At 42.1% G+C, this 19,243-nt stretch overlaps 1 protein-coding gene across 50 annotated transcripts in view; it reads right to left on the reverse strand.

The window, feature by feature from the left end:
* Epb41 (erythrocyte membrane protein band 4.1) overlaps positions 1–19,243 on the reverse strand; it is a 154,095-nt gene that overhangs the window by 83,146 nt on the left and 51,706 nt on the right. For 26 of the 50 annotated variants that reach the window (XM_087548768.1, XM_087548761.1, XM_087548733.1 and 23 more), the window contains exon 2: positions 1,082–1,539. Coding sequence is in view for 24 of the 50 variants with exons in the window: in XM_087548750.1 (XP_087404876.1) it covers positions 1,082–1,549 (468 nt within the window). In the remaining 26 variants the exon portion in view is untranslated. 50 annotated transcript variants of the gene reach the window in all.

Here is a 19,243-nt window from a genome sequence, read left to right on the forward strand (position 1 = left end):
AGACAGTTTGTGTTACACTACGAGTGCTTTCGTATGTGTTTTGGACAAAGGAACAACTTAGTCTTATTTACACTGTGACAGGGCTGGAGAGATGGCTCAGGGGTTAAGAGCACTGGCTGGTCTTCCAGAGGTCCTGAGTTCAATTCCCAACAACCGCATGGTGGCTCACAGCCATCTGTAGTGGGATCTGATGCCCTCTTCTGGTGTGTCTGAAGACAGCAACGGCATACACTGTGACAGAGTCAAAGCTGTGTATGAATAAATACTACAGAGGGAGGCGACAAGATGGCTCATCAGGTAACAGCATGTGCTGCCAGGCCTGGCTACCTGAGGCTGATTCCTGAAGGCCACATGGTGGGGAAAAGAGGACTCCCCAAAGGGGTGCTCTGGTTTCCACATGTACACCGTTATGCTCAAACATGCATGCACACACAGAAATGAATAAATGTAATGAAATATTAAACTATTACACAAGGAATAGAATTAACATTGTTATCTGCATCTCACAGTATTGTGCTCCTTACAGGTTAATAAGGCAGGCAAGGCTAGCCTATACCCTGGGATGGCCCAAATCCATCATGTGGACTAATGAAGACTTTCATTAAGGGCCATACTTGCTAATAACCCACTCTTCTGTCCCTAATTCCACCAAAATGAACTTTTTTTTTCTTTTTTTTTTTTTTCGGAGCTGGGGACCGAACCCAGGGCCTTGCGCGTGCTAGGCAAGTGCTCTACCACTGAGCTAAATCCCCAACCCCCAAAATGAAGTTTCAACTACCTCCCACTCCTCTCTTGCTCTCCCAATAAAACTCAAGTGTGTTCCACTGTTAGGGTGAGATGATGTATGGACTGAATATTCATTTGATAGTTTTCTCTCATGTCTTTGACTTATGAAGTAAAGTCGGGTTTCAACTGATGACATTAATTTCTTTAGAGGAGAAGCTCTTGGTGTTATTTATCTTATCAATGCCTAAATCAACTGGCTCAAAAGAAACAAAGCCAAATATTCTTCTATGGAAAGGGCAGCATCTAATGAATCTTCATTATATCACACACACACACCCCCAGGCACACGCCTTACCTGTGTTTCTATACTGCTTAATGAATGGAGATCCAAAGATGGGTCTGTTTTGAGCTCAGGTTCAGGAGCTGCAATGGGGGCTTTTAAAATGACGTCTTCATCGAGGCTGGTTCCCAGTTCCGTCTCCTTTTGTTCTCCTTCGCCTTTCTCTCTCTCCGACTCTACTTCTCGGCCTTCTTCTTCAGAGACCTGAGACTTGGGCCTTTTGAGGAATGAGGAGAGCAGTCGCGACAGGCCTCTGCTTTCTGATGTCCGCTCCTTGTTCTTGGTCAAGTCTTCATGTGTTGGGGTGTCCCCATTGGACGCTTTCAGCTTCTGCTCACCCTGATTACTGCCCTCAGCTGCTGCCACTTGGGAAGCCTCCTCCAGCTGACTTTCTTGCTGGCCTGAGTTTGTGGCTCCCTCACCTTCTTCCTTCTGGTGCTGAGAATTCTCGGCTTCAGCCGCTAAACTCTTCTCTGTCGTCATGATGTTCTATTAAAAGGAAGATGAAAAGGATTATAGGCAAACCCCTAAACCACAAAAAGCAATATATTAATCACCAACAGAATTCCAATCCATTAAACAGAAGACCTTGCATTAAAGCACAAAAAAATTACCTATATATCCTGAATAAATTATTAATGCCTTAAGTTGTGAAAGATATGCACACTGAGAGACTAACTTAAAACAGTATCTACCAAGTCCATGTAATGAAACACCCCACGGTTAAGTTAAAGGCTCAGAACTGGACATAGCAAATACACCTTCCTGCTTCCTAACACAGGGCATCTGAGTACCGTCCTTTCAAAGTGTCAGTCAGAACGGCAAGGTTTGCAGGAATTCCATCCCAAGAGATGATTACATTTAAAGTCCTGCGAGTCTCTTTTGCTTTCCCTCGTCCTGTTTCTTAGGGTGAGGACTCCGCCATTACAAAGAACAAACACATTTGCTATCAGAGTTGACAACAGCAAGGGCAAGCATACAGTCAAACTAGCCACACTGAAGACCGCCTCAGATTTCGTGGCGTAATACCGAACTGTAACCTCATTCAGAGGCGTCCCGTTTTAAGCTCTTCGAAAGAATTTTTCTCCTGAGAAATAGGATTTTGAGTGCTTAGCATTTTTTTTTTTTTTTTTTTGGTTCTTTTTTTCGGAGCTGGGGACCGAACCCAGGGCCTTGCGCTTCCTAGGTAAGCGCTCTACCACTGAGCTAAATCCCCAGGCCCGTGCTCAGCATTTTTGAAAGTGGGAAGCGTACTAGGAGGGGAAACCAGAGAAATGCTCTAGGGAAAATTTTAGAAAACCAATGTTGTTTTACGTTACGTTTTACTAAAGTGAGCGAAGAGGGCAGGCTGCAAATCTCACACATGTGAAACTTGGTGTCAAGGCCCCAGCACCATTACTCAAGCCCCAGGATGAGAATCGAAGGCATCATCACTGCTGTTCCAGTTCAGATGACTGACACGTTCCTTAGAGACATGCACCCAGCACCCCAACTAAAGCAGCAGTCCTGCTCCCACAGATGCCCCCTCAGTCCTACAACACTTCAGACCTGGGCGACTTTACTGCCCTTCTTCCAAACCCCTCCTCCATCTAAGATACAAGGTTTTATGAGAATAAGATCTTGAGTCTTTTTTTTTTTTAAGAGATTCATTTTGTGTGTGTGTGTGTGTGTGTGTGTGTGTGTGTGTGTGTGTGTGTGTGTAACTAAGGACGTCAGGGATGGTGTCTGATCTCCCAGGGCTGGAGTCACAGGCAGTTGTAAGCTCGGCCTCCCCCAGTGTGGGTGCTGGGAATCAAACTTTTGTGCTGTGTAAGCAGAGGAAGTCCTCTTAACTGCTGAGCCAACTATCCAGCCTGAGTCTTTATGACCGCCACACACCCAATGCCCAGAACAGAACCTGCATATAATTGAGTGTTCTTGTGTGTGGTATACAGGTACAGGTGTACATGGGGGAGGTCAGAGGTCAACGTTGGGTGTCTTCCTCAATTACTCTCTCCTTTAGGGTTTTGATTCAGGGTTTCTCACTGGACCTGGAGTTCTCTGATTTGGCTGAGCTGGCTGTTTAATGAGCTGCAGGGATCTCTCTGCTTTCTCAGTCATGTGGATTAAGGACATGTGACACCGAGTTCAGTGTTGGACATGGGTGCTGACAATCTAAATTCACATCTCATGCTCACAGGCCAGCAAGCACCTTTCTGACAGACCCATCTCCTCAGACCCTTAATAAAAGTTTGGGGGGTTGGGGATTTGGCTCAGCGGTAGAGCGCTTGCCTAACGAGCACAAGGCCCTGGGTTCGGTCCCAGCTCCGAAAAAAAGAAAAGGAAAAAAAAAAAAAGTTTGGATTTTTTTGTATTTTGTTTTATTCTGTTGTTTTTGTTTTATTCTGTTGTTTTCTTGTCTCATTATACAGCCCTGGCTGTCCTGGAACTCTGTAGACCAGGCTGGCCACAAACTCACAAGAAATACACCTGCCTCTGTTTCCCAAGTGCTGGGGATTTAACGTGTAAGCCACTTCACCCAGTTTTTTGTTTGTTTGTTTGTTTGTTTGTTTGTTTGTTGTTTGTTTGTTTTATAAGGATTAAATGTAAAAATCAGAAGGCAATTTGTGGAGACCAGTTCTCTCCTCTCACTTTATGGGTTCTGAGGATTAAACTCAGGTCAAGCTTGGCAACAGGTGCCTTTATTCACTGAGCCATCTATACTGACCAAATATATTTTTTAATGATTTAATTTCACCTGAGCTCATCTGATATCTATAAACATCAAAGGCACCCTCTAAATTTATTCAAGCAAATTCATTCATCCATCAACTACTTATCAAGCATTTAGCATAGGTCAAAGGCTTAGTGCCAATGATGTCACAGTAAAGAAAACAAACAAACAAACAAGGTCTCTTTCACAGAGAAGTTTACTCTGGATTCAACTTTGATACAATGAAACAAAAGTGCAGCCACTGCTAGGACACCTGCATACACGGGGACAAAGCAGTTAAAGCGGGAAGCCCCTCACACTTGCACTGGGCACTGTTTCTGGTGTCAGGCCCCATGTCAGTTACCTTATCTCAACCAAACCTTTCAATAACCCCATGGAGGGGGCAGGAGCTATCATCTTATCTTGTAATTGAGGTCACTTCAATTCCAGAACTACCCTGTCTCATAGGGTTCTAGACTGGGTCAGGAGTGGTTAATATTTGGATAGGACACTGGAACTTACCCAAGCGAATACTGCTAATAGATTACAAGCCACTACAGATGGTACCAAAATAAATGAAGGCATAGTAATAAAAAGAAAGCCCTTAGAAATCTAATCTAGTTTTAACTATGAAGAGTATTTTTTAAAACGATGATATTTAAAGAAATACATCTTCTAACCTCATTTACTAAGTCATTAAAACAACTCTGCTAATATAATACAAATGTGGTCTCTATAAACACTGTACAAACCATCTACCAACCAAAACTCAGATTTGATTTCTTTCTTTTTTTTTTTTCTTTTTTTCTTTTTCTTTTTTTCGGAGCTGGGGACTGAACCCAGGGCCTTGCGCTTCCTAGGCAAGCGCTCTACCACTGAGCTAAATCCCCAACCCCCAGATTTGATTTCTTACTCCTGGGGCATACGTCTACTCAAGAGAAATAAAATGGTCGTCATCTTTGTATCAGAAGTAGAAAACACATGTCTGAAATTACCTTTCATTAAACCCCAAAGCAACTAAAGAACACAAAAAGAAAACCCGGATGTGAAATCTCTGTCGCTATGCAGAAGTGACAAGAGCACGACGACACTCCCTTTGTAAAACCAAGCGAGAGAAGTTGAGGATGGCCCATGATGTCCGTGGACTGACTGCACACACAGCTTCACATCTGCCTGACCGGAAGGAGACCGAAACCATCTCTGAACTAACATTTCCCAACATGAAAAGCTGTACGCCAGTTCCTCTCATAAGGCTTCAAGAATTGTCATGAAGTTTTAGCAAGAAAATAACTTCGTGTCTGATAGTCTTGAACATACCGCTTTAGCATTTACCCCCATGTTTTAGTTTTAAAGACAGAAGCATCTTTTAAGCAGCAAAGACCTGCTTCCAGGAAATGGAGCATGAACACCAAGAGAAACCTTTACTCAACAAACGCTTGCTAAGTTAATGCAAGAAGCACACAAAGACCACGTTATTAAGTGTGCAAGCGGAACCATTAACGTCCTTCAGAACTCAATATCAGACCTTAGTATTCAGCTAACCCCCGAAGTGTACCAGTGCCCCACTTCCCATGCAGACATGACACCCTGCCCAGATGCAGCACTCTGGAGATAAAATCCTTGCATAAACTCCCTGCCACAACTAGAACACAACGACTGAGACATACACGGAACTATAGAACGACAACAAAAGAATCAATATACTTGGCCACAAAAAGAGCGGGGCGTGAGGGCAAACACCTTTAGTCCCAGCACTCAGGAGACTTGAGACAGGACAGCTTGGTCTAAAGAACAGACAAAGCTACATAAAGAAACCCTGTCTTGAAAGACTAAAAACATACATACATACATACATACATACATACATACATACATACATACATAACTGGTTTTAGCTCTTTGAGACAAAGTCTCATATAGACCGTTCTAACTTCAAACTGCCTATGCAGCCAAGGCTGACCTTGAACTCCTGACCCTCCTGCCTCTACCTCTTGAATACTGGGCCTACCGGTATGTTCCACCAGTTCAGCTCAATAAATAACGATTATTTTTTAGCAGCTCAAACGTGTCCTGGCAAGTCAGTGGTGCACGCAATCGAGTTGCTCAAGTTACAGATGACGGCGTGGATACGCAGAGACAATACAAAGCCGAGTGGCAGAACCAGGATGCCCACTACAGACAGATGGCTCACTGCTGAATGATGCTATTCTAACCTAGTACAGAGCCCAAAGGGAAGTGTCTATTTACTTCATGTCACAAAGAGGTCTTTTGATTGTTGTAAAGGGGGGAAAAAATCAGCACAACACTGAAGACAAAGAGATGCACTCCCATTCAGAGTCAATCTTACTCCTCCAAGCCCTGAGAACTGGACAGCGTTCGGAATCAGAAATACATCTGTCCTAACAGTGCGCATCTGCTGTCTGGAGGCAAATCAGATCATTAAGGGCCCCATACTAAGCCGATTGAGAAGGCCAAATGAGGTCTTTCTTTCTTTCTTTTTCTTTAAATCTTTCTTAAAGTAACAGGGTTGGTGTTCCACTAAAGCTTTTCAGGTGGAAACCTCAATGAGGACAGTACAGTATGGTAGCATTATAAAAAACTTTCCTTACTATCCACCTTTAAGAATGAAGGCATAGTTACCCGCTTTACTCTAACTCATGTTTACTGAGCACCAACCCGGTCGGTGTAAGGTTTAGGCTTGGGTCTCTAATACACAAATCTTAAGTAGGTAAGAGACACATAGATAGCTAAAACTAAAAAGCAAAACCAATTTCATCTGACAAGGCGCTCTAAGTGAAATCAGGACTATGAAGTAACAGAGAACACGCAGAGAGCATTCAACTAGAGCAGCCAGGAAAGGCTCCTGAAAAGGCAGCTTTTAAGCTCAGGATGAATACAGATGTCAATGGAAAGAAACTTGAGGTACATGAGCAAATGGAGCCCCAGGCAGGGAATTAGCATTACTAAGAACATTACAGGCGCTTAGGGAACAGCAGGCGTCCCAGACTGACTAGAACTAGAACATGAGGAGAAGTAGGAGGCGGTGCAGTTAGAATAGAGCACTCCTTTAAAATTAGATTTCAAGTGAAATAATAGCATCGAACATCTATTAAATATCTACATGGTAGCACACATTATTTCTAATGTTTACCGCATTACCTTATAACCATTCTGTATACATGCTCGTTTCCCACACAAACAGCGTCTTCAGAGGTTAAAAAAAAAAAAAAGCCTCAATATAGAGTCAACATGTACTTTAATAAAAATTTTAATCAACAGTGGAGTGATCGTTTTACTGTAATTCTCAGGGTAATGTGTGTACTAATAAACCTGGCTGTTAAAGAACCCCGATCGCTTATTTTGGTTAACCAGCATCATTTCTAGATTCTTCAGCTTGGAGCCCCACGCATACACGAATTTCTCGTCCTATGAGGTCTCCTCGAAGATGGAGCAGGGAGACAAGGGGATGACGGTTTAGAAAGACCTGACTTCGCTAAATCATTTGTTCTGAAAGCAGGGGAGTCACCGAAGCCTTCTAAATAGGAAGTGAATAAAAAGTGGAGACGGAAAGAGACTCCACAAACGGCCGGGTAAATTCAGGTTATCAGTGCACAGCCACAATGGGAATCCCTGGGGAAGCTGAAAATAATACTGGGTAGAGAATGTGTAAAGCTGACATCAGCTTTAAGAGTAACTGTTGCCCTAGTCTCCCTGGCTTATTTGAATTTCTACGCTCTGCCTCAGTATAAGCATTTGCAGGTCTAACCCTAAATGCATTCTATAATGTGTCTCCCTTGTTCCACTCTGACTTAGTAAGACACAGCCCACTGAGCACAGTGGTACAAACCCATAATCCCAGCACTAGTGAAGTCGAGGCAGGAAGACCATGAGTTCAAGTTCAGCTTGGGCTACATAGTAAAAGAGCTGTCTCAAGCCAACCACAAAACAAATGGAACCAACTAGAAAAGCGGTTTCTCACAGCCATCTAAACACACAATGGAAATTAACTCAATTCTGCTCTTCAGAATCAGTAAGCCACTTAATCGAATCATAAACTTAAGTGCTGTCCACAGTGTTCCCTTTGTCCTCTCCAGCTCAGTCACTTGGGACACAGAGTGGCCGAGCTCCACTATCATCATGACTGCCAAATCTACACTTCTAGCTCAATCTAGAGCCCCTTAAAGGATCTGGCTTTCACCCACCGCACCAATTTCCAATATGACAACAGTTCACATGAAAAAGATCTAAGATCTTGACCGAACATTCCACAAGAGAAATACAATTCTTGTTTTGTTTTCCAAGACAAGGTTTCTCCGTGTAACCCTGGCTATCTTGGAACTCACTCTGTACACCAGGTTGGCCTTGAACTCACAGAAATCTGCCTACGTCTGTCACCTCTGGCTGGCTGAGAAATACAATTCTAAGACAGTCAGAGATCTCTAGCCACATTTCTAAGGCTGTAGAGCCAGAGCGCTCATGTGACAATTCACTGTGTATTATTGAGAATGTTACAATGTTACAGGTACATGAAACTAGAAGGCCGCTGGGCTCTCCAGCCAGAATTCTCTGGAAAGAATCCCTCAGTTCACAGCAATTACATTGTGACTTAAAACTTCCATTCAATTCTGGTAATTCAAAGAGAAAGCATTTACCAAAGAAAAGACAAAATAACATAATTTAAAGTTGACACACGGTGACACAAGGTGATTCCTATAGGAGGAATTCATAGTCCCTGGAAATTATAAAGTTTTCATTTACATAAAAACCAAAAATAAATTCCTAATAACCAGGGACATTTAATAATTAAACGGTCTGCCCAGGAACTCGGCTTATTAAAACCATCCTTTGTTAGCCACAGGGAACTGGATCTAAGATCCCCAAGGATACCAAAATCCACAGATGCTCAAATCTCTCATTCAAAACAGCATAGTATTTAACTACACACACCCATATAATGTTTCATATTATCATATTTAATGTGTGCATGTGTGTGAAAGACAGACAAGACAGAGGCATGTATCACAGAATGTATGTGGATGAAAGTCTGAGGACAGCTTTTGGGGAGTTGGTTCTCTCCTTCCACTGTGGGCTCTGGGGATGGAACTCGGTTGTCAGGCTTGTAAGGCAAGCCCTTTCACACACTGAACCATCTCAGCAGGCCTCCTACATGCTTTAAAGGATCTCCAGTTAGGTGTCAGTACCTCACATAATGTGAATGCTAACAGTTGCTCTGCTATATTGTTTAGATGACAGTAATAAGGAAAAAAATTTAGCATGGATGAGATTTTTTTCCAGTTTTCAGGGTTAGCTGATTTGGAACTAGCAGACATGGAGACTGAATAATCACCAAAAACATTAAGTCAGAAGGTAGATGTCCATTGTCATGGAAGCCAGAGAAAAGACTGAACTCAAGGTTCTCTTCTAGGGCTAACATTTACAAAGAGAAAGGAAACTCAAGGGTCATCAGAGTAGTAACACAAGTGGGTTATTTTTAAAAGGTTACATTGTAAACTCAGTCACCAATTGGATTAGGAGTGGTTTGAATATGCTTGGCCCAGGGTATGGCACTATTAGTAGGTGTGGCCTTGTTGAAGGAACTGTGTCACTATGGGAGTGGGCTTTGAGATCTTCCTCCTAGACATTGAGAGACACTCGTCTCCTAGCAACCTTCAGAACAAGACGGAGACCTCTCAGGTCCTCCAGCACCATACTTCTCACCATGATGATACTGAACTGAATGTGAAACTGTAAGCCAGCCCCGATGAAACGTCTATTATAAGAATTGTGTAGGGGCTGGGGATTTAGCTCAGTGGTAGAGCGCTTACCTAGGAAGCGCAAGGCCCTGGGTTCGGTCCCCAGCTCCGAAAAAAAGAACCAAAAAAAAAAAAAGAATTGTGTTGATCATGGTGTCTCTTCACAGCAATGAAAATTGTTAAGACAGGAGAATTAAGAAAAAACAAGACAAAAGATAAAGGCCTGTTTTCTCTACTCAGAAATTGCAATCCTAGGACATTCTTTCTGACAGAAAAAAAAAAAAAAAAAAAAACAAAAGTTCAAACGTTTAAAGTTTTAAGGAGCTGGAGAGATGGCTCAGTGGTCAAGAGCACTGACTGCTCTTCCAGAGGTCCAGTGTTCAAATCCCACATGGTGGCTCACAATCAGCTGTAATAAGATCTGATACCCTCTTCTGGTGTGTCTGAAGACAGCTACAGTGCACTTATATAAAATAAATAAATCTTTTTAAAAAGTTTTAAGAATATGCTAGAAAATAGTTTGTTTCCCAGTAAAATCAATTCTCCCCAAACCACAGGAAACTGTCTTTCCTTTATATTCAATTTAAGTTCACAAAAGATCACATAGAAAAATAAGAGACCCAATGTGGTTTTCAAAATAAAAAAGGCAATCCTTCCTCCCTCCTCTTGAAATTATGTTGAGTCTTTAAGAAGACTTATTTGCCACACTGCATGAATCAGGGGTGATACTCAGCATGAACAGGCTGTTTTCAACAACTTGGTTTTAATTTAAGTCATTTCTAGGATGACTAATACCGTTGGATCAACTTGTTCAAAGATATTTTTTAAATAAACAGATTCTTACTCATCTCTTTCTAAGAGGAGAGGGGGGGTCCAATATATTTCTGTAGGATTATAGCTTGGACTTAGAAAATGTCTACGTACATTCTAGATATATTAATATTCAGGATTTCCAAGCAAAGGATCTAGTCTATCAACGGAGACAGAGTGAGATGAAACCCAAACACCAAAAAGCCATTTTCCACAGAATATCTTCTCATCCATTAAGTCTCAAAATGTGTCATTTTTGCCATTCTTGATGGAAATCTTTTAAAAATGAGCTCTGTGCTTTGTTTTAGTTTTTAAATCTATAGAACATAATTAACCTTTATTGATTTAGTCATCACTATGAGCTTCAGTTACTATGCAGAACTGACGTCCTAGCGGGAGAACAAAGTCCGTGGAGTGGCTGGCTCTCTTCCAGTTTCGAAGTCTGCCTTTGATAGTTCTGTTCAAAAGCAGTGTTCTGCTCACAATGCTGTTCTCGAGGAGGCCTGTCAAAAAGCAGCTTGCACCATCTTCTATTCTAATGAACTAATCCACCGTTAACAAAGTCAAATATTAAAAGTTATGTTAAAAGTATGTCCAAGCTGGGGATTTAGCTCAGTGGTAGAGCGCTTACCTAGGAAGCGCAAGGCCCTGGGTTCGGTCCCCAGCTCCGAAAAAAAAGAACCAAAAAAAAAAAAAAAAAAAAAAAAGTATGTCCAAATGAAGTGTAAATCCTAAGAACAGGAAGACTGAGTCACAGTACTGGCAAGCCTCCAGTAATGTTTATAAAATTGATTTTAGTTCTTCAAATACCTTTTAGGCCCACTCTGAGAGACTATCAGCTAAGTGACCATTAGGAAAACCACATCCACATGATGACTGGTCTTCTTCTTTCCAGAGTATTCTAGTATGTTCCTCTGTTATGATAATCACCATGAACAAAGCAACTTGGGGGTGAAAAGGGTTTATTACATCTTACAGGCTATAGTCCATCATGGAGGGAAACCAAGGCCGGAGCTTGAAGCAGACCGGAAGCAGACCTTGGAGACTGCCTGTTCCCATGGCTTGCTCAGGCAGCTTTCTCTTACAGGCAGCGGTAGACGCCATGCTGCTCACCGTGGGCTGCACCTGCTCGCGTCAGTCACTGATCAGGAAAATGCCCCACAGATACACACATAGCTCAGTCTGAAGGAGGCAGCTCCTCAGGTGAGGCTCCTCTTCCCAGGTGACTCTTAGTTTGTGTCAAGTTGACAAAACAAACACAGAGAGAGAGACGTGCATATTTTTTTAAAGAAAATGGGGAAAGGGAGAGATGGCTCGGCAGTTGACAGCACTGCTGCTTTTGCAGAGGTCCCAGCTTCAGTCTGCAGCACCTACACGGTGGCTCACAGCCTCTGTAAGTTCTAGGAGATCCAGTGCCTTCTTCTGGCATATAGATCGGTTTTTCATGACAGGGTTTCCTCTGTGTAGCTCTGGTTATCTTGGAACTCACTCTGTAGATCAGGTTGACCCTGAACTCAGAGATCAACCTACCTCTCTGCCTCTCAGAATGCTAGGATTAAAGACATACACCACCACCACCTGATAAAAACAGATATTTAAAAACAAAACAAAACAAAACAAAAAACAAAACCCTGGTGTACATGGTGAGTTCCAGGGTAGCCAGATCTCTGTATGGAGACCCTGTCTCAAAAACAAACAAAACACCAAAAAGAAAAAGACCTACCTAAAAATGGCAGACAGGAGAAGGAAAGCAGGACAGGATGGGGCCAGGGAGGGACAGGGAAAAATAAAGGAAGGTCGAGTGCACACTACACTGTGAGAGACAGAGACAGACTCAGCAGGAAAGGGTCACTGCAACCACAGACAGTCACATGAGTGACTGATGTGAGCGGGTAAGCTACGAGTACAACTGCCCTCAAGTGAAAATGTAGTTCACTCCTAGGAAACTGTATTTCAGAGTTTGGGAGTTGCAAAATTTCACCTCAGATCCACAGCTATACTTTGGGCTCCTACTGAATGTGTGGTTAGTAGAATTGAGTCATAATCCCGAGCCATCTTGAGATAGAAAGAAAGGACCAAAACCAGCAAGGCATAATTTAAAGAAACCCAAAGTTTATATACTGAAGTTTTAAAAAGTAACTACAAAAGAGTGGGGTGGGGGTGAACTATGTACTTCTAAAGCTTTTTAGAGGCATACGTAATTCATTACTCTAAATAAAGGCCTGCATTCGGAGAAGAACGTTTTTTAAATTTTAATTAGAACACAATAATTTGTTAATTCATTGTGTAGCCTCCAAAGGGCATTAACAAACATGCCATCCCACACAGAAGCACAATTCTTGACATACTTGCCAAATATTTTCTCATGTAGCTTACCCTTAGGCAACAAAGACGGCTGACAGAGTGAAGAGCATCTCCCCAGACGGCAGCAATGATTCCCCACGGATGTGGTTCTGGGTCATCTGCCCAGAACCTGAGTCCAGAAGGAGGCAGGCTAGCCATTCCCACCTAACCGCTAGGTTGCTCTGAAAACATGAGGCTGGATTTCAGTTCTGCCAAGAGCACCCAGAAACCCTGGTACCTCATTCCGCACCTAACCGACTTCCTTCTAGTTTACAGTTTCCTGACCAACACATTACTCTCTTAACTAATATTAAACTAAATCCTGGCAAAAAACAAGTTCTAAATTTTTCTTTAAAAATCATTAAAAAAGTCATTTCAAGTTACTTAAAGGGTTTTCTTTTCTTTTTTTTTTTTGCAAAAATTTTTTAAATAATAAAGTAATACTCTTTATGAGTGGCCAAGGAGAGCAATAATATCAATAGAGGTTTTTATTCCTCATAAGTAAAAACCTGAATATTCTCCTTTTCTTTCCTTTGAGGAAAAGAGAAATTAAAATTTTATCATAATTACAAGAAATATTTAAAAATGTATTCACTAATTCAAACATACTCACGCACTGACTCAAGGAACATTTATTGAACATATCTGAATATCCAAGGTATCCTGCTGAGAGCCAAGATTGCTAAACAAGATCCCAGCTTCTACTCTCAAAGACTATTTTTAAAGTGAGGCTAAAACTAGTAATTATGTAATAACGTGTTCAGAAAGTAAGACACTACGTGAGCCCGTCAGATTTTTTTATTTAAAAAAATTTTTGCACTGTGCACAGTGGCGTGTGCCTTTAGTCCAAACACTTGGGAGGCAGAGATCTCACAGGCACAGCTCACTCTCTGAGCTACGGAGTGAGTTCCAGGATAGTCAGGGCTATGCAGAGAGACTCTGTCTCCAAAAAATAAAATAAGAAACAGGCACACAGATAAATAGAAAAGAATTTGGAGAGTCCTGGTGAGATGGCTCAGTGGTTAAAGCTATGTCGGATTCTTGGAGAGGCGCCAGGCTCAGTTTCTGTATGAGGTGGCTCACAGCTGCCTCCGAAGTCCTCCAGCTCCAGACCGACCACCTCTGCTGCCTCTGTGGGTCCCCCACAAACACAGCCAGAAATAAAACAAACTGGTCAAGGAATGTTGACAGACAACCTGAGTTAAATCTTAGACAAGGAAGCGGGCTGGGTGAAGGGCACAGAGCAGAGCTGAACTTGGGTTAGCACCAGAAAGAAGCCTGAGCCCTGTGTGTTATAGGAGCAAACCTATAACAGAAAATACAGAACGGCAGAAAATGGGGAGCAAGACAAATTCAAGGCTCCGTGGGCACAGATTATGAAAGGCTGTCTTTTGGAATGGTCAAAAATGTGTATTCCAGGGGTTGGGGATTTAGCTCAGTGGTAGAGCGCTTGCCTAGCAAGCGCAAGGCCCTGGGTTCGGTCCTCAGCTCCAATAAAAAAAAAAAAAAAATGTGTATTCCACGTTCTGTGTCATGAAAATACCAAAATAAGAAAATACCAGTGCACATTCTGCGCTGAGAATGGTTTCCTCCTTAATGGACATAGGAAATGGAAGGAAATTGCAACAAAGAGATTCTCAGCAGAATCCACGGAAGATAACTAAAGCTTGAATCAAGGTGGGTGAGCCAGACGACAAGACAGATTGAAAAAAAAAAAAAAAAACAAACTCCTGTGGGTTTGGAGGTACACACCTGGTAGGCAGAGGCAGGTGGATCTCTGTGAGTTCAAGGTCAGCCTGGTCTACAGAGTTAAAACCCTGCCTCAGAGAAACAAAACAAACTCTTGTTGTTAATTTTGACTGTCCTCTCAATTGAGAGGCACCCAGGAGGCTGGCTGGTGAAGCACTTCCCTGGGTGAGTCCAAACAGGAATAACCAGGGGTGGGGAAGAGCTGTTCTGCACATGTATCCACATAAAGGCTGGGGTGCGGTAAAAAAGAGGGAAAAGCCAGCCACCACAGAAACTCTCTTCTCTTCTCCTTTCCTCGGCCACTCTGGTTCCTGGCTGCGGGACATAAGCAGGTCTGCTCTGCCGTGCCCTCTCCACCATCCCCTCTCTGCCACACTAGCCCGAAAACTCTGAGTAAACGGTGGATAAATGAAGCTCTGAATAAATAAAACCGAAATAAATCCTTTCTGCCTTTAAGTTGACAGACCTAAGTTTGAGTCAGCGTCTTCTAAACTGGGAACCTGGATATGTTAAAATTCCCTAAACTTCTTTTTTTATCTATTTTTTTAAGTTTCAAAAACGGTATTGTACTTTAGAGGCCCGTTGGTTGTGATTAAATGAGCTATCATTCTGACAGGAAAATTAAGTTTTACAGACTATATTCACAAGTGACAAATGTATGTTTTAGCTAGTAAATTCATCCTGCCCCATTAAAGTATATTTGTTTCTCTATTTTCTATATTTAACGAGTCTTGCAGTATTGGCAAAAATACACTTTCTCTTTTTTTTTTTTTTTTTTATTAACTTGAGTATTTCTTATATACATTTTGAGTGTTATTCCCACACTTTCTCTTTAAAATATGCTGCTTTAGAACGCAGGTTGGTAGTGCTGCTTGGACAGATTAGATATCAAAATATGTGGATTCGATACCAGATAAAAAGTAAATTAGCAGAATATTTTTGTTTTGATAATGTCTCCTATATCTCAGTGTGGCCTTGAACTCAGATCCGTCTCCTAAATGCTGGGATTAAAGGCCTGAGCTACCGCACACAGCTCTTCCTCTCTTCTGATGAGAATGTAATAATATAATATCCAATGCCCTCTTCTGACCTCCGAGGGTGCTAGGCACACATGTGGCACACACATGCGTACATCAGACAAAGCATTTATACACATGAAATAAAATAAATCTAAAACTGTTTTTTTTTTGTTTTTTGTTTTGTTTTTTTTTTTTCTTTTTTCTTTTTTTCGGAGCTGGGGACCGAACCCAGGGCCTTCCGCTTCCTAGGCAAGCGCTCTACCACTGAGCTAAATCCCCAACCCCTAAAACTGTTTTTAAATCGATGTTCTCTAGAGTACCATTTTCTCCTCCATTCAACATGTCTGACACTTAACACCTCTTTTTTTTTAAAGATTTACTTTTTATTTATTTATTTTATGAGTATACCGCAGCTGTCTTCAGACACACCAGAAGAGGGCATCAGATCCCATTACAGATGGCTGTGAGCCACCATGTGGTTGCTGGGAATTGAACTCAAGGCCTTTGGAAGAGCAGTCAGTGCTCCTAACTGCTGAGCCATCTCTCCAGCCCTTAACACCTCTTTTTCTTTAAGATATATTTATTTTTCTTGATGTATAGGAGTGCTCTGATATCATGTATGTCCGTGCCAGAAAGGAGTGCTGGATCCTCTGGAACTGGAGTTACAGTTTTTAACTGTCACATGAGTCCTGGAATTGAACCTGGGTCCTCTGAAACAGCAGCTAATGCTCTTAAGCACAGAGCCATCTTTCTCAGGCCAGACTTCTTAATACAATGCTTAAAGCAAAATACAACCAATGGGCACACTTCTGTCTTCTTAGTGCTTACTCAGGGACCGCTTCTTTACAGACTGGATGCTCTCCAAGATCAAGAGTACTCACGCCAAGCATGCTCACTACCCTACCCACTTGAGGTCATTTGTCTTCAGACTGAAAATGAAATAGGAATTACAGCATTTGCTAATTTTAGCCTTAGTCCATTTATCTTTATTTTATGCCTAATTCTCATGAATTTTTATATGTGTGTATGAGATGGGGCATGAAGGAGTCAGGGTTTCACACTGGAGCCTCTGCTGGCCTGAAACTCAGTACGTAGCAGCTCAGCCCCCTGCCTCTCATTGGGGCTGGGATTCCAGGTGCCACCACAGTTGACTTTTGTCTAATTTCCTGGATAGACCTAAAGTAGAAATGGGTCCAACTCCCAGCACCCACATGGTGCCTCAGAAACATCTCTAACTCAGTTCTTCAAGGAGATCTGATGCTCTCTTCTGGCCTCTCCACACCCTGTACCTGGTACACAGATATTCATGCAGACAAACATCCATACACATAAGATAAAAATAAAAATCGTAAGTAGAAATGGCTATTCGTTACACACCATGTGAAGAAATGACAAGGAAAGAGATACAGAAATCAAAAATTAAGCAATCCTGACCATTTATTACAGCTCAGAGTCTCTATCAGTATGCATGGTAAGGATGATTTGGATATATATTTCATTCAGAACTGTGAGGAAGAATGAAGCTCCATTTCCCAATCTTGTATTCTTTTACCCCCTTGTCCCGTTATGGTTTGCATGTGCTCGGCCCAGGGAGTTGCACTATTGGAAGGCGTGGCCCTACTGGAGTAGGTGTGTCACTGTGGCATGGGCTATAAGACCCTCACCCTAGCTGCCTGGAAGTTACTCTTCCCCTAGCAGCCTTCAAGTGAAGATGTAGAACTCTCTGCTCCTGCCTGCCTGGATGCCGCCCTGCCTTGATGATAATGGACTGAACCTCTGAACCTATAAGCCAACCCCAATTAAATGTTGTCTTTTCTAAGGCTTGCCTTGGTCATGGTGTCTGAACACTGCAGTAAAACCCTAAAACATCCCCCATTATTTAAATCCAATCAGTTACTGAATCCTATTGCTCCCTCTGGCACACGCAAGTGACTTGCATTTCTACTTTCTGTTCTCATTGGCTCAAGACTACTCCGTACAACCTGTAACTATTCACAGTCCTTCCCGCAACAAATATTTAATCAGCACAGTGAACTACGACTTACAGTTTATTGTGCGTCTTATAAAGAACCAAACTAATACAAAGGTTCCCGGCTTAAATCACCATTCCCTTTCCTTGAAGCTTACTGTGTAGCCTAGGTTAGCCCTGAATTTCTAATCTTCTGCCCTCTTCCTGCTGGATTACAAGTGTGCACCATCTCATCTAATATGTTCCCAACATAATAAGCAATGTACAAGGAAACAGAAATGCTAATTATCTTAATTGGGTCAATACATATTGCATAGAAGTACCTAACTATCACAGTTTGACCTCACTGTACCCCATGCCTATGCTATACAACTGCTATTTCAGCTAAAAAAGGATTAGCCATTCACTGGAAGAGTACTTGCTTAGTATGAATACCATCCCCAGCAGCGGTAAAAAGGTTTTGTTTTGTTTTAATTTTAGGTTAAAAAATAAATAAAATTAAGATTTTAGACAGACATAGTAGAACACATCTTTAATTCCCAGCCTTCAGAAACAGAGGCAAGAAGATTTCCATGAGTTTGAGGCTAGTTTGGTCTATAGGTCTACCTACATAGAGTATTCTAGGACACCCAGGACTATGTAGAAAGACCTTGTGTGGTGGTTTGAATGGATTTGGACAACATAGATTCATGTGTCTGAATGCTGGGCCATAGGGAGTGACACTATTAGGCCTTGTTGGAGTAGGTGTGACCTTGCTAGAGGAAGTGTGTCACTGTAGGGCAAGCTTTGAGGTCTCCTATGCTCAAGCTACACCGTCTCCTTCTGCTGCCAAGGGTCAAGATGTAGAACTGTGAGCGCCTACTGCAGCACCATGTCTGCCTGCATGACGCCATGCTTCCCACCATGATGACAATGGACTAAGCCTCTGAACTGGAAGCCAGCCCCAATTAAATGTTTTCCTTTAAAGAGTTGCCTTGGTCATGGTGTCTCTTCACAGCAATAAAACCCTAAGCAAGACACAATGTCACCAAAATATAATAACAACAATAAAGATGTTATTTTTATAAACATGCATGGTGAGTGTATGGGGGTTGGGGGCTGCAGGCAGAGGCCAGAAGAGGCTTCAGATTTAGAGGTGGTTATGAGCCTCCCAATGTGAATTGCTCGGACCACTGAACCATCTTTTTGGTACCTTGTGTTACTCTTTTATTTAGTTAACCAGTATGTGTTAAAAGACCAAAAAAGACCTTGCAGCAATTGTAGCTAAGATTCCAGTTCTTTCCCCACTGCTGGGATATGCCCTTCACTCTACTTGGGTATCCTCACCTGCCTCCGGCCCTAGCTAGAACTATTTGCGTCCTGAAGGAGGCTACATGTCCCTGATTCTTCTCTACGCTTGTGATACCCATTCCTGCACCTCCCTCACAGACATCTGACTCCTTCACGGCTTAACTGGAATGGCATAATTTCCAAGACACCTATAATCCCTCCTGACAGAATGAATCCCTCCACTTAAGTTATTATTTACTTAAGCACGTGAACACCTTTTCATAAATATTCACCTCGGTTTTTTCCGTAGTTGTACAGTATTCCACTGTCTAAATGCCAAAGGTTTTACTTGAATATGACAGTTGTTCAAAACCATCAAATTTTAAAATAAAGGGTATTTTAAAATATTATGCTCAAAGACAAAAGAGATGGTTCAGAGGTTAAAAGAACTCAATGCTCCCGCAGAAGACCTGGATTCCATTTCTAGCACCCACATGGCAGCTCACAGCTGTGTATGACAGTTGAGGTTTGGTCTTTTCCTATGTATTATAATGCTAAATACTGGCCCCCAAG

The sequence above is a fragment of the Rattus norvegicus genome, chromosome 5, assembly GCF_021556685.1.
Source record: "Rattus norvegicus strain SHRSP/BbbUtx chromosome 5, alternate assembly SHRSP_T2T, whole genome shotgun sequence".
NCBI lineage: Eukaryota > Metazoa > Chordata > Mammalia > Rodentia > Muridae > Rattus > Rattus norvegicus.